This window comes from Triticum dicoccoides, chromosome 3B (assembly GCF_002162155.2).
Source record: "Triticum dicoccoides isolate Atlit2015 ecotype Zavitan chromosome 3B, WEW_v2.0, whole genome shotgun sequence".
NCBI lineage: Eukaryota > Viridiplantae > Streptophyta > Magnoliopsida > Poales > Poaceae > Triticum > Triticum dicoccoides.
Genome location: NC_041385.1, coordinates 45,566,687 through 45,580,442, shown reverse-complemented (window position 1 = coordinate 45,580,442; position 13,756 = coordinate 45,566,687). Strand labels below are relative to the sequence as shown.

At 41.3% G+C, this 13,756-nt stretch overlaps 1 protein-coding gene across 1 annotated transcript; it reads right to left on the bottom strand.

The window, feature by feature from the left end:
* Positions 1 to 9,613: 9,613 nt before the first annotated feature.
* LOC119280706 (putative AP2/ERF and B3 domain-containing protein Os01g0140700) lies at positions 9,614 to 11,014 on the bottom strand. The gene has a single exon (XM_037561467.1). The coding sequence runs from the start codon at positions 10,971 to 10,973 to the stop codon at positions 10,011 to 10,013; it is 963 nt and encodes a 320-aa protein (XP_037417364.1). The 5' UTR covers positions 10,974 to 11,014; the 3' UTR covers positions 9,614 to 10,010.
* Positions 11,015 to 13,756: the final 2,742 nt, after the last annotated feature.

The following is a 13,756-nucleotide window of genomic DNA, read 5'->3' as shown; positions in this document are numbered from 1 at the left end:
CGGATTTAACCGACGTTGGTGATCAACAACGGGTTTAGCATCAGGTTCCATATTAATCTTGTGCTGACATAGAGTAGGACTAATTCCCATAAGATCATCAAGAGTATATCCAATAGCAGCTCAGTGCTTCCTTAGAACTTTCAATAATCTTTCTTCTTCATGTTCTGAAAGGTTAGCACTAATAATAACAGGATATATCTTTTTCTCATCAAGATAAGCATACTTCAAAGTGTCTGGCAATTGTTTTAATTCAAACACAGGATCACCTTTAGGTGGAGGAGGACCTCCTAGAGTTTCAATAGGCAGATTGTGTTTAAGCAGAGGTTGTTTTTCGAACAAGATTATATCGATTTCATTTCTTTCACGCATATGCAAATCATTTTCATGGTCTAGCAAATATTGTTCTAAAGGATCAGTAGGAGGTACAACAATATAAGCAAGACCAATAATCTCATCCTTACTAGGAAAATCTTTCTTATGCAGTTTTCTACTAAACTTAGAAAAATTAAACTCATGAGATTCATCACCAAAGCTAACACCAACAGTTTGTTTCTCACAATCTATTTTAGCATAAGGTCTACCAAAGATAATGGGACAAAAATCATCTTGTGGGGAACCAAGAACAAGAAAATTGGTAGGGTATTTTATTTTCCCACACAAGACTTCAACATCTCTAACAATCCCAATTGGTGATATAGCATCTCTATTGGCAAGCTTAATAGTAACATCTATGTCTTCTATTTCAGCGGGTGCTATATCATTAATAATTTCTTGATATAAGGAAAAAGGAATAGCACTCATGCCAGCACCTATGATAACAGTGATCTCCTATCTTAACTGAGACAACGGGCATGCCAACAACTGGTCTATGTTTATCTTTTTCATCAGATTTGGCAATTCTAGCAGCTTCAGCATAGAAATAAATAACATGCCCATCAATATTATCGACCAAGAGATCTTTAACCATAGCAACACTAGGTTCAACTTTGATTTGTTTAGCTAGTTTAGGTGTTCTAATATAACTTTTGTTGATCACTGTTGAAACTTTAGCATGTTCCTTCATCCTAACAGGGAAAGGTGGTTTTTCAATATAAGTGATGGGAACAACTGTGATCAGCATTATAAATGATAGTTTCTTCTTTAGCTTTTACCGGTTCTTTAATTTCTTCTTTAATTGGTGGGTGATATTTGAACCACTTCTCTTTAGGAAGATCAACATGAGTAGCAAAAGATTCACAAAAGGAGGCTACTATCTCAGAGTCAAGTCCATATTTAGTGCTAAACTTTTGAAAAGCATTGGTATTCATAAAAGATTTAACACAATCAAACTTAGGCTCAATACCTGACTCTCTACCTTCGTCGAGTTCCCAATCTTCATAGTTGCATTTAATTCTTTCTAAAAGATCCCACCAGAATTCGATAGTCTTCTTCATAAAAGAACCAGTACAAGAAGTATCAAGCATGGATTGATCATTATGAGAAATCAAAGCATAAAAATTATGAATAATAACTTCTCTTAAGCCTCCCCAAGCTAGAGCGATACTTTCTACTTCACGAGGCCAAAAATTTTATATATATAATTCCGATCACGATGAACTAGATGCATGAGGATAATTTTTTGATGGAATTCCAAGTTCAACTAATTCCAGTTCCAAGATCCAATATCATTACATAGCCTATACCATGTCAATGCCTTTCCCTTCAAATATCAAGGGAAAACCTTCTTCTTACCTTCATCTCTGGGTTAACCTGCAAGCTTAAACAATCCACAAATTTCATCTAGATATATCAAGTGCACATCAGGATGTTCGGTTCCATCTCCTGCATAAGGATTAGCTAGCAGTTGTTCCACCATACACGAAGGAATTTCATATTCAATGTTTCAGTAGGTGTAGTTGGTTGAGGGGCAACTAATTCTGGTTCCGGTCAAGGTGAAGATACCCCGAACAAAACCCTCAAACGATTGTTTTCCTTACCAATTTCCACTTACCAAGAGCACTTCACTCCCTGGCAACGGCACCAGAAAATAGCCTTGATGACCCACAAGTATATGGGATCAATTGTGGACCTTTTCGATAAGTAAGAGTGTCGAACCCAACAAGGAACAGAAGGAAATGACAAATGGTTTTCAGCAAGGTAATGTCTGCAGGTGCTGAAATTGTAAGTAAGGGAGTAGTTCGATAGCAAGATAATTTGTAAGGAAGAATTCTGGCAGCTGGAAATCTGGACTTGAAAAAGCTACATCAGGCTACCTATTCTGCACAACTCTAAATGAGGTGAAACTTCATGAGGATTTTTTATGGAATAAATAAGAAATACTGGAGCAAATAAGTACCGAAGGAGGCCACCCTGGTGAGCACAAGACACCCTGATGAGCCTCAAGAACACTTTGCTTATCATAAGAGACCGTTTTGGCCTGTCCTTTGTCTCAAAAGGATTGGGCTACCTTGCTGCACTTTTGTTACTACTACCATTACTTTCTCATTACAAATTATCTTGCTATCAAACTACTGTGTTACTTACAATTTCAGCACTTGCAAACATTACCTTCTGCTCCTCGTTGGGTTCGACACTCTTACTTATCAAGAAGGGCTACAATTGATCCCATATACTTGTGGGTCATCAGTATAGTTTATATCTCAATTTATATTGTTTCTATGGACTAACCTATTAACTCAGTGCCAAGTGCCAGTGTTGTTTTTTGCATGTTTTTAGTTTTCCATGAGATACATACCAAACGAAGTCCAAACACGACAAAAATTTTTGACGATTTTTACTTGACCAGAAGAGACTTTGAAGCTTCGGGAGGAGACCAAACGTTGTACGAGGGAGCCACAAGTCAGGGGGCACACACAGGTACCTTGTGTCCTACTTGTGGTTCCGTTTGACCTAATTCCAGTCATATACATTCTCATGTATCCAGAAACATCTGTATCAAGTCCTGAAATAATCTTTTCGCTGCCGCAAACCTATGTCTTTCACGATCCCATTTGGAGGCCTTCTCCGGTACTCTACAGGAGGGGGAAACCATTGGGTAGGCTATATTCATTGACTTAGCTGCCTCTGGAATGATGTGTGAGTAGTTCCCACATGACCTAAGGGTCCATAGCTTTAGGTAGATGGCTCTCTCTCTCTCTCTCTCTCTCTCTCTCTCTCTCTCTGGATCTTCAATGCAATGATCTCATCTGAGATCAGTCCAATGTAAACTTTTGTGGTGCGTTTATTGGGATCCGATGAATTCTCAGTTTACAATCCAATTATTCATTGAAAGTATTTTAGTCTTCTCTGAGATTTATATGTGTAATTTCATAGCTATGTATGCTTTCGATCTATGAGTTTTCTATGGACAATTTGATGATTAGATCTTCAGAGGGAATGGTGCATAGTAGTAGGTGTCCTTAGTCTGTGATAGGAGGAGTTGAAAGGCATGTATTGTAGTGTTGCTACTAAGGGTAAAACAGCGGGGTTCGAACGTATTGCATGGTCTTATTTTGTCTACATTATGTCATCTTACTTAAAGTGTTACTTTGTTTGTCATGAACTTAATACTTTGAGATGCATGCTAGATAGCGGTCTTGGGGTGGGATGCAGATGGATTTCGGTTTACTTATGATGGACATAATGCATATGTATTAATTATGTCATGGATGATCATTGTAACTATGTGCTTTTGTATCAATTGCCCAACAGTAATTTGTTTACCCACGGTTGGTATCTTCGAGAGAGATGCCTCTAGTGAATGTTGTGGCCCGTAGTTCCATTCACATCTATATTAAAACAAATTCAACAATTGCTCGCTATTTTCTTTTAATTTTTATTTTATTTTTATTTATTATATCTACCACTACCAGATTTAATCTTTGCACTCGAGCAAGAACAAAGAAAGTGACGCCCCCTTGCCTTGTTCGGGTGCAAACATTTGTTTGTGTGTGTGTAGGTACTATTTGACATTTGTCTGTGTGAGGTCTCCTACTGGTTCGATAAACCTTTGTACTTAACTGAGGAAAGTACTATCTACTACTATACTACATCACCCTACCTCTTCGGGGAAACCCAACACTATCACAAGTAGCATCAGACAAATCATGAAATGATCACGGGGATGCCGGGACACGAGAACGAAACCTATAACAAGGATGACCCGTATAGTGAGTATGTGTTGATCTCACAGGGATACAGATATGTCTCACCTCGGGTTTTGTAACATATCGCGAAGCTAAAGGAACATCATATGATAACCAACGATTCAATCGAATATCATTCATCTGAGTATAGGGATCAATATGGATGTCCACGGTTCCGCTAGTCATCATCGAAGGAAAGGTGTTTTCATTCATGTCTATATTTTATCGAACCTACACGGTCACATGCTTAAGGGATTATGATCTGTTGAGTTCTATAGGAGTTAGGAATATGAGAAAATACTGCTGGAAAAGTTTCAGAAATAAAACAAATTGTTTCGATAGAAACTGGAAGCGTTTCGGGATTACCGGAAAAGTTTGAGAGAAAATCGAGTAATACTGAGTAATGATATATAGGTGGGAAATGTTTCTAGGGGTCTAATATAAATATTAGATGGCTTATATTAATATTTAGGAGTCCCTAGAATTTATTTAGAGTCAATGGGCTAAGAGAAATATCAGTCGGCCTATTAGTCGAGAGTTGATGGGCCCTAAGGCCCATATAGTGGAGGTGCCCCCCTTGGGCTTATTGGACAAGTTAAAGGGGTAAAGGGGAGTTGAAGGAGGACTCACATCCCCTGGGCCGGCGCAAGGGAGGAGGGGAGCCCCTCCTCCAAGTCGGTGTTCCCTCCCCTCCACCTATATACACTAAAGGTTTTGGCCCTTTTGCAACACACAAGTTCTCTTGATTGGAGCTTCCTCTAGTTATCTCTTGTTCTAGTTTTAATTTAAACTTGATCTAGATTAGAGTTAGTTCTAGTTTTCTCTAATCCACGGAATAGAGAAGCCCTAGGTGGTTCTCTTCTCCCTCCTCTAGTTCTCTGGCGATGACAAGCTCTGGACGGTGAAGCGATGTCAGATCGTGATGCCTGTATGCATGGAATCCGTAGAGAGGTAGTGCTTTCGGTCTTCGGTTCAAAGGATCATTCGTGAATGGTTTGAGGAGCTTCATCAACGATCTAGACCAGTTCTTCTTTCGTTGCAACTCGTAGTTGGTAACAATCCGATCTAAACCTCTTAATGCATCTTCACACTGGTCCGGGATCTTGATCGTATGACATTTTTTTCAACTATGTTTCCCAACAATGGCATAATGAGTAGTTCTATGAGTAGATACAGGGTATGATCTAGATCACATGGGATTGTGAGGGTATTGCACAAGAGTTTTTAGTAATGAACTGCTAAATAGAATTAAACACTAGATGATGAGTTCTAAAACTTAATATGATTGTGCGAGTAGAAGATAAGACTATTGTGGTAGATGCAATCTTTTACTTGACGTTCTTGTTTGCTTCCCTCGAGGTGTGCTTCCTTTCGTTTCTTGGCAGCATATGGAGCTTCGTTACAAAGTTCTGTCAATCGGCGATTCTGGATATCAGTGATCTGCTAACGGTTCTTTGGGCTACATCATTGTCAAGAAAAGTGAATCGTCGCAAACACAAGAGGGCATGTAGAATTCTATCTACACAGCGGGCATGCGTCTTGACGAAGTTTACTGCTAAAGATTTTTAGTAAAGTCCCTTTCCTTCAGTCACCTAATCTACCAACAAGGATAATCAAACTTTAGGATCGTGCCTTGCATACTGCGCTCGGCGTCGGGGGTACATGGTGACATGTTCCTGTGTGAACAATGTTCCCCTTTTGGTTGAGAACTCAACTTAATTGATTTATAGCAGGCCAAGCAACAGCTTCATGCATGTACAATGGTGTTATCTTAATGATGTCACAAGATAATATATGTGAGGTGGAAGAGAGAAATAGAGGAAGAAAAACTTGCCTTCGCTTAATTAAGAGATGATTTGTTAGGAGAAAGATATGATATCTGAGTTGTACTAGATGTCTCTTATTCACAGTTTTTTCTTATTTGATTTTAACCACGCCACAACTTGGTATTAGATGCTAGAGATAACACTAAGAGATAAACCATTTCGCAGCATGCTTTATTGTCTCTAAATAACGTGGAATACAATGCCGCCTTATCAATCATTGAGAATGCATTTACTAGTTCTCATTGCGATTGGACGACAGGATACATCAGTTATTGAATAGCACAAAGGCACCTGGCATGCACATCTGCTTGGTTGCGCGCGTTAGTTGATAAAGAAAATTAAGTGCCTAGTTGATGAAATGCGGGTCATGATCGCTAGCTAGCGCGAACCACCGATCACGATTAGCATTGATTCGCCATGCATTTACATGCTGAACCATCACGTGTCCATGCATGAGAATGTCAGCCAATCCGGTTGCATTATTGTTGGGTCAGGGCGTCAGGCGTACGCCAAACTAGCTTTCACTATCTTGGTGCTCCATAAAACAATATTAGACCTCAGATTGGAGTTCATCTACTTGTCTCAAAACCACAAATCTAGATCGCATCAATACCATCTAGAAAGATATACTTCACACCTCTTGCACTACTCTTCCATTTATACCATAGAAATCCCATAAATAAAGACATACATATGTTGGACACTAGTCGATGGTCCTCTTCAATCCCCTAGAGGTTCATGAAAAATATACCACTCCGTTATTACTTACTCTGCATGCTAGTTTTGTCTTAAGTCAAACTTTATAAACACTGATCAAGTTTACAGAAATATTTATTAACATCTGCAATACTGAGCAACACCATTAGATTTATCATTGAATATATTTTTGCATTATATATACTTGTTATTTTCAATGGTCATATTGTCTTCTATAAACTTGGTCAAACTTTATAGAGTTTGACTTGGAGCAAAGCTAATATGGAGTAAATAAGAACAGATGGAGTCCTAACTTGCTAATACTAATCATACTACTGATATTAATGCTACACACTAGTCACACTAATCTATCTATCTAGGAGTTGTTCTTATCTTTGGCTTCATTATTGCCTCAAATGGTATCCATGTTTATGGAAGCAAAATAAAAATAAGTTTTGGGTCAGCGTCATCAACAATCTCTAGATTAATCCCTATAAATAAAGCGCCAAACTAACCCTAGAAATTTCACGGTTCGATGGTCGGGATCCATAGAGAGCATTAAGAAGATTGTGAAGAGGGGATGCTTAATTACCGAGATAATAGTGTGGATGGGAGAGGAGGGGGTGGTACCGCAGTATCCGCATGACCAGGCGCACATATGGGGGAGCTGTGGGGATGGTAGCACGGTACCCACATAGCTTGGGAGAAAGGGCCAGATGGAATGTTCCTCCCAAGGTTGATCAAGGAGTGTTACAACGGAGTGGTTCCCCACATGACCATAACCAAAAGCTTCCGGGTGCAGAGCGTTCACGGTGTATGTTTGCCGCACGGCTAGGCGAGGATGCAATGGAAGTAAGGTTCCTAACATGACTAGATCCATGTGTGGCCAGCATTTTAGGGTCTAATACCATGGTTCCTTTCATTATCATGTTGATAACGAATGCCATTATTGTTCCATGCATGACCAGATCGATGTGTGGGTGATGTAAGAAGGGATGGTGGCCTGGCGGGTGCAACAGTGCATTCGGTGTGGTCGTCGCGGTGGATCAACGGTCGCCACCGACAGGAGTGGAGGGAGGCAGAGGGGTCGATGCCCTTAGAATTTAAGAGAAGTATGTGTTTTATAGAAGCGAAGGGTGATGGAAGTGTCATGTCGATACTGGTGGTAGGAATCCCTAACAAAAATGTTAGGTTCTGCGTAAGGGTGTCCGAGGCTTTGAGGTTATTGAATTTATGCTCAGTATATTTCAACACACCCCTCACGTCTAGGCTTATTTAGTGTTTAGACGTGGGATCGGTGTAGGTCGTAGAATCCTTTTTAAATATTATGTTGGCAAGGTCTTGAACTTGATACCCTTGGCTCTCATACCATATTGAGTTCATGCTCCAATCAATTCATCCAAAGGTCTAAACTGATGGAGAGAGGCGAACATATATTTCAGTTGAGGTTACACACTCGGTGAATCCTTATTACCCAAATCACTCTTACCTCGCATTCCGTACTGCCGATCGGCTTATCTATTGGTATCGAATGCCATATAGACACAGAGATAGAGAGAATATCACATGGTACTTCTTTAAGGTCCTTTTAAGCACTTATCATGAATTCACCTTCTCACTTGGGTCAAACCCTACCTCTTGATAGTATGGCTTTTCTATTGACTTGAAGAGGCATGTGACCTCATAAAGAGCTAATAAAAGTCTCCTTAATCTTGTTGCCTCTTTTCAATCCTTTTAGGGGTCATCATTTGACATTTTGATCTAGCACATGGGTCTAAACGTGCCAAACACTTAATTAAGGCAATACCTCCTTTATTTGTTTATACTGTCCATCATCCAAATCCACTAGGGGGCCTGGACTATAGTTTTAACGGAGCTTGTGCCCCCATTTGTCTCATATTGGCATGGTATTTTATCATACGTCCATGTTTGTTACTCCCTCTGTCCCATAATGTAAGATGGTATTACATCGAATACGTGATATAACATGTTATTACATCCAATATGTGTGAGTATATTGGATGTAATAACATCTTATATTATGGGGATGGAGGGAGTACATGATACTATACACTTCTTCCCATGTTATTGTCCTTCTTCCTGTGACTCCTACATAGTTACACTAATTGTTCCATGGTGCCCAATGTTTCATCCCCTTTAGAATAAACATTATAACTTATTTCCCATTAACTACAACTTTGCAACTTATACTTAAAGTTACAAATATTTCCATAACGCTGTCATAATGGTGTCAAGATTACGTCACTAGGACAACCTTCTCATTCTCTGCAGTTTTCCCATCCGAGTGTGCCATAATTAAGCTTTTGAAATACATCGAGATGATGAATGAGCCATGTACCTCCCCATTTAGACAAACATAGGCAGATTTTCTAACAATACACATCCTGATCCATCACCTTGAAAGCCATAACATTTGAAATTTGGTTAGTTTAACCCCTTAAAAAGCATGAATTAACCCATGCTGAACAAAGCAGCATTCCACATGTTGAGGTTTGATCAACATAACATTTCTCCGGGTGATGTTTGACCATCTCACAAAAATTTCTTTTTTGGTCGGCGTGTGTACTAGTTCATGCAAACAACCAATAGATTAATGCAGTCATATTGTCCTGGTATCCTTTTCAGAATCAAAGTATAGATGGTTCTCTACCTTATAAATCCATTTCTGAGAGTGAATCAACCTGTGGTTGGATGGTTAGAGGGACTGTGCGTATGTGCATTCATAGGAGTGAGTGTATGCGCGTGTATATGAGCGCTTGCGTCTGTACTGTGTTAAAAAGATCCATTTCTGAGAAAAGGCTTTACAGCTCCTTTTTTTATGGAGTTTACAACTCCTTGTGTTTTGTGACTCCTGAATCAACGTGATGGTGCAAGATACTCCGACGGCACTAGCATCACTGAATTGGGAATGGTAAAGATAGATCTCGTATAACAAAAAAAAAGCAATTAAAGGCTGCACAACAATCATGGCAATAGAAGAAGATTTGGTGAGCTAAAGGTAACTACATATTCAGTAAGATCGCCACAAAAATTATGCAAAGAATTGTCTCCTTCTATTAACCCTCTGGAATAGTGGAATCTATTCAATAAGATCGACAATTGACATACAAAATGTGCAAGGTATTGTCCCTCTGTTGCAACCCTCTCCCATGGTGTCCTCTTGCTCCGATCTGTCTGCATCGATATCTTCTACTATATGGGTGTGATCATGTGATGTGATTAAATATTGTTTTCGTCTATTCTTGCTTCCCGAAATGGAAATGTAGATCGAGTAGCCAGCAATCAATATATGCAATTGCAATCACACAACGGCAGAAGACCAAGAGCTTACCGGCCGTGCCCTTCAGCCACCTGATGATCCCGCCATCCCTCCACCGGCAATGTCAACGCCGAAGAGCTTGACGGCGACATGGCCTGTCTCATTCTCATCGGAAATCGCCGCGTCCGCAGCATCGTCATTCTTGTTCATCTTCTTGTAGTCGATGAAGAGCTGATCCTCCGTGTCATTCCCGTACGCCGACCGGTAGAACGCCACGGTATCGCCGGCGCGGAGGCCCGTCTCCTTGACGAAGCGGCTCCAGCCCTTGGTGAGCACGTAGCTCTGGCTGCTGTTCCAGTACGAGTACCGGAAGCGCCACACCTTCCCTTCGCCGTCCTCGAAGTTGAGCAGCACGCCCTTGCCGTTGCTGCCGGTGGCCGCCGCAGTGGTCGGAGGGAAGTGCTTCTCGGCCTGCTGCTTCGGCACCACGAGGCGGTTGAGCTTGCCGACGTCGCTCGGGGTCACGGCCTTCTCGAAGAGGAGCTCTCGTGCCCACGCCGGCGTCGGCTGCGCACGCCCGCGGCCGCGGCGCAGGCCCTGACGGAGCTCGTCGTCGTAGGTGTGCTTCCGGAGCATGTCGACGATCTCGGCCTTGGAGTGGTCGGCGAGGAAGCCGAGCTCTGGATCCAGCTCGCTCCTGGACGACGACGAGCCGGCCTCCTCCGCGGCCGTCGGTCGCTGGTGGTTGATGACGGCGTCCGGGCCGCGGAAGCGGAGCGCGGCCACGTCGTAGGCGCGCGCGGCGGCGTCCTCGTCGGGGAACGTTCCGAGCCACACCCGCGAGTGCTTCTCGTAGATCTGCGCTCCCCACCGCCCGTTGGGCTGCGGCACGACGCCCTTGAACCGCGACGATAGAGCCGCCCGGGGCGGCGCCAGCACCGGCGACGACGACGGCTCCACCGCGTCCTCGGCCCCCGATTCCGCGGAGGAGTACTCCATGTCGTTGTCGTCCTCCATCCCGTGGTTTGTCGGCTTGCCAGATGCCATCGTGGGGATTATTGTACCTGCATAGTTGGTGATTTCTTGTGTATATATTGAGATTGGTGCATGGTTGCTTCCAATTTTACACTTGCGCTGGATCGATTAGTGTATAATTGTGTTTATGTTAGCGCTTATGTATGCTTCGCAGCATTACGCTGCTAAAAGCTGTTATTTTATGCTACATACTGTTGGCTTCTAGTGAACTTTTGGCACTAGGGTTGTCATTATCATGTTTTGGCCGTAGATGTGCTTGTGGCTTGTGAGAATCTGGTCATTAACTTAATTGCACTTTTGCCGATCCATATTAAAAATCTTTGTCCATGAATATATGTACACGTACACCGACATATGTAACTACAAGGGGATCATGAGGTGTTCTTTTGCAACAAGGATACTAATCCATCGTATTTAACTGAAAATATCAAAAATCCTATCAAGAGTGAAAATTATGATGCTAAAGGCTATCGTGTTAAAATTAAGAAAATTCACGCAATAAATACTTTGGAAATTGTTATCTCTTAGTCAGTTATTGATAGCCGTCTGGTCAAATTTTATTGTAGTTGAATGTATCCCGACATCGAGGTCAGATGATTCTTAGTGGAAACTCAAACAATATTATTTCTTACATGCCTAGGAAATAGGTAAAAGTGAATAAATTACTAAGTAACTACAAAAATCGTGGCAAGGATGATGACAAACTAGTGGGCATTTAAGGGGTAGTTGTTCAAGTTGCACATACATAGAGGGTACAGGACTCATTGCCATCTCAAATACTCAGTAACCTATGAAGAAACAAACATTTGTTAATGTGAGAAAATTGGGAGGACGATAAGTTTGGTTGCTACACCATCACATAAGTAATAGGGTAAACGATGAATGTTTCATCTTGAAAATCAATCTATCTTTAGGACTATTTTGGTACTGTAATACATTGGAAGTGGCTTTTCTGGGAAGACCATTATATATGGGTTTTTTTCCTTAGGCTACTCATAGTGGGGAGTATCATATACTAGTATCATGCATATGATACCAGTATATTATACTACCTTCATAGTGCATAGTATCATAAGTAGTATCATACATGACCATATTTATTGCCATGCATGACAGAAAAGTAGCATAGCATTTAACATGATACGGTATCTACCTATATTACTCTAATCATCTCTCTCTTCTTTAATTATGTGCCACATAAGCATGTTTGCTAGTCCCAAGTGCATGTCGGTTATGTTAACCCCACTATGGCCAGCCTTAGGGATCAAGCATTGGTAATGGTAGAGATTGAAAGGTCAAACATAAAAAATCATATCTAGAGAGAGAGAAGAAGGAATATGTATAAGCTCACAAATTATTATCAATATTTGTGCACAAATAATAACATAGTCTTCTAGTTGTGAGATCTCACATCAGCATGGGTCATATGAGTTACTTACGGATGAAAATTGACCCTCAGTTTGGAAATACATGTCGTTTTAGAAACGGACACAATCTCGCGCATGTAACTATGGCCCTTGCTTTTCACATATCAATTCTAGTGATATTATTATCACTTACTGCATCTTAATACTTTCTGTGTATATTTTCACTTAAAGTTGGTAATGTTTTCACTAGGAGTTGGTGGTGTTTGACTGCAAGTATTCTATGATGACACCTTTCACAAACAGACGTTGCACATATGTGTAGGTCAGCTTCCACTTTGTGGGTGGAATGTTCATAGTGAATTCCCCCATAAAACCATATGTATTTCATACTTGTGATATGCAAGTAACTCATATTAACACATGTTTCGCTGGTCAAATTGCAGACCTATATTCCTGTCCATAGGGAGTATGGAAAGTTTCACTGTCCACTCCACAAGCTAGATAAATGATCCCTGATTAGCAACAACTACTGCTCCCTCAGTTTTTATTCGCTCCGCATATTAACTTTGTCTGAAGTCAAACGGTATAAACTTTCACCAAGTTTATAGAAGAAAAAATATTAACATACACAATACCAAATCAAAACCATTAGATTCGTCATTCAATATATTTTCACATGATACAGATTTGTTATCTTAAATGTTCGTATTGTTTTCTATAGACTTCAACCAAAACTAATATGTGGATTAAATAAAAACAAAGTGAGTATTTCATTCGCTTTCACGGTTTAAGAAGTGAGTGTAACAGCAGTGCCACATTTCAATAATTGAGATACAACCGCACTCATTTCAGAGGATGAAAGTGCAAGTGTGGTGCTACAGCCCATTGGATGTTACTGCAACTACTTCCAAGTAAAAAAAATGACTAGGTTCACAGGCAGCCCGCACCGATATTCTTGTGGTCAAAATCCACACACTCTGTTGTGCTATATACATATATCCATGTATGTTGACACACGGGGTAGGGTGCTGTGCACCTAATGATTGCCCCAAGCAAGCAAGCAAGCAAGATGGCCAAGTTGGTACTTTTACTGGTAGGGAGGATGAACGTGCAAGTGTGGTGCCACAGCCCATCGGATGTTACTACAACTGCTTCCAAGTACTAGTAAAAACCAGGCTAGTTCTATAGGCAGTGTGGTAATCTCCGGCACCGGTATTCCGGTGGTCAAGATCCACACCCTGAGGCCAACTCCACCGCGCGACCCTATCATGTCCGCCCCTGTTCGTTTGGGGTAAAAGAGACAAAAAAGGCGGCCCAGCGCACGGCCTCAAACGGACAAATGTCCGGATTTCGTCCGTTTTCGACCCATCCCCGGCCCAAACTTGCGCTCGGTTTGGGGTGAAACGGACGCGCGCGGACGACCGCGAC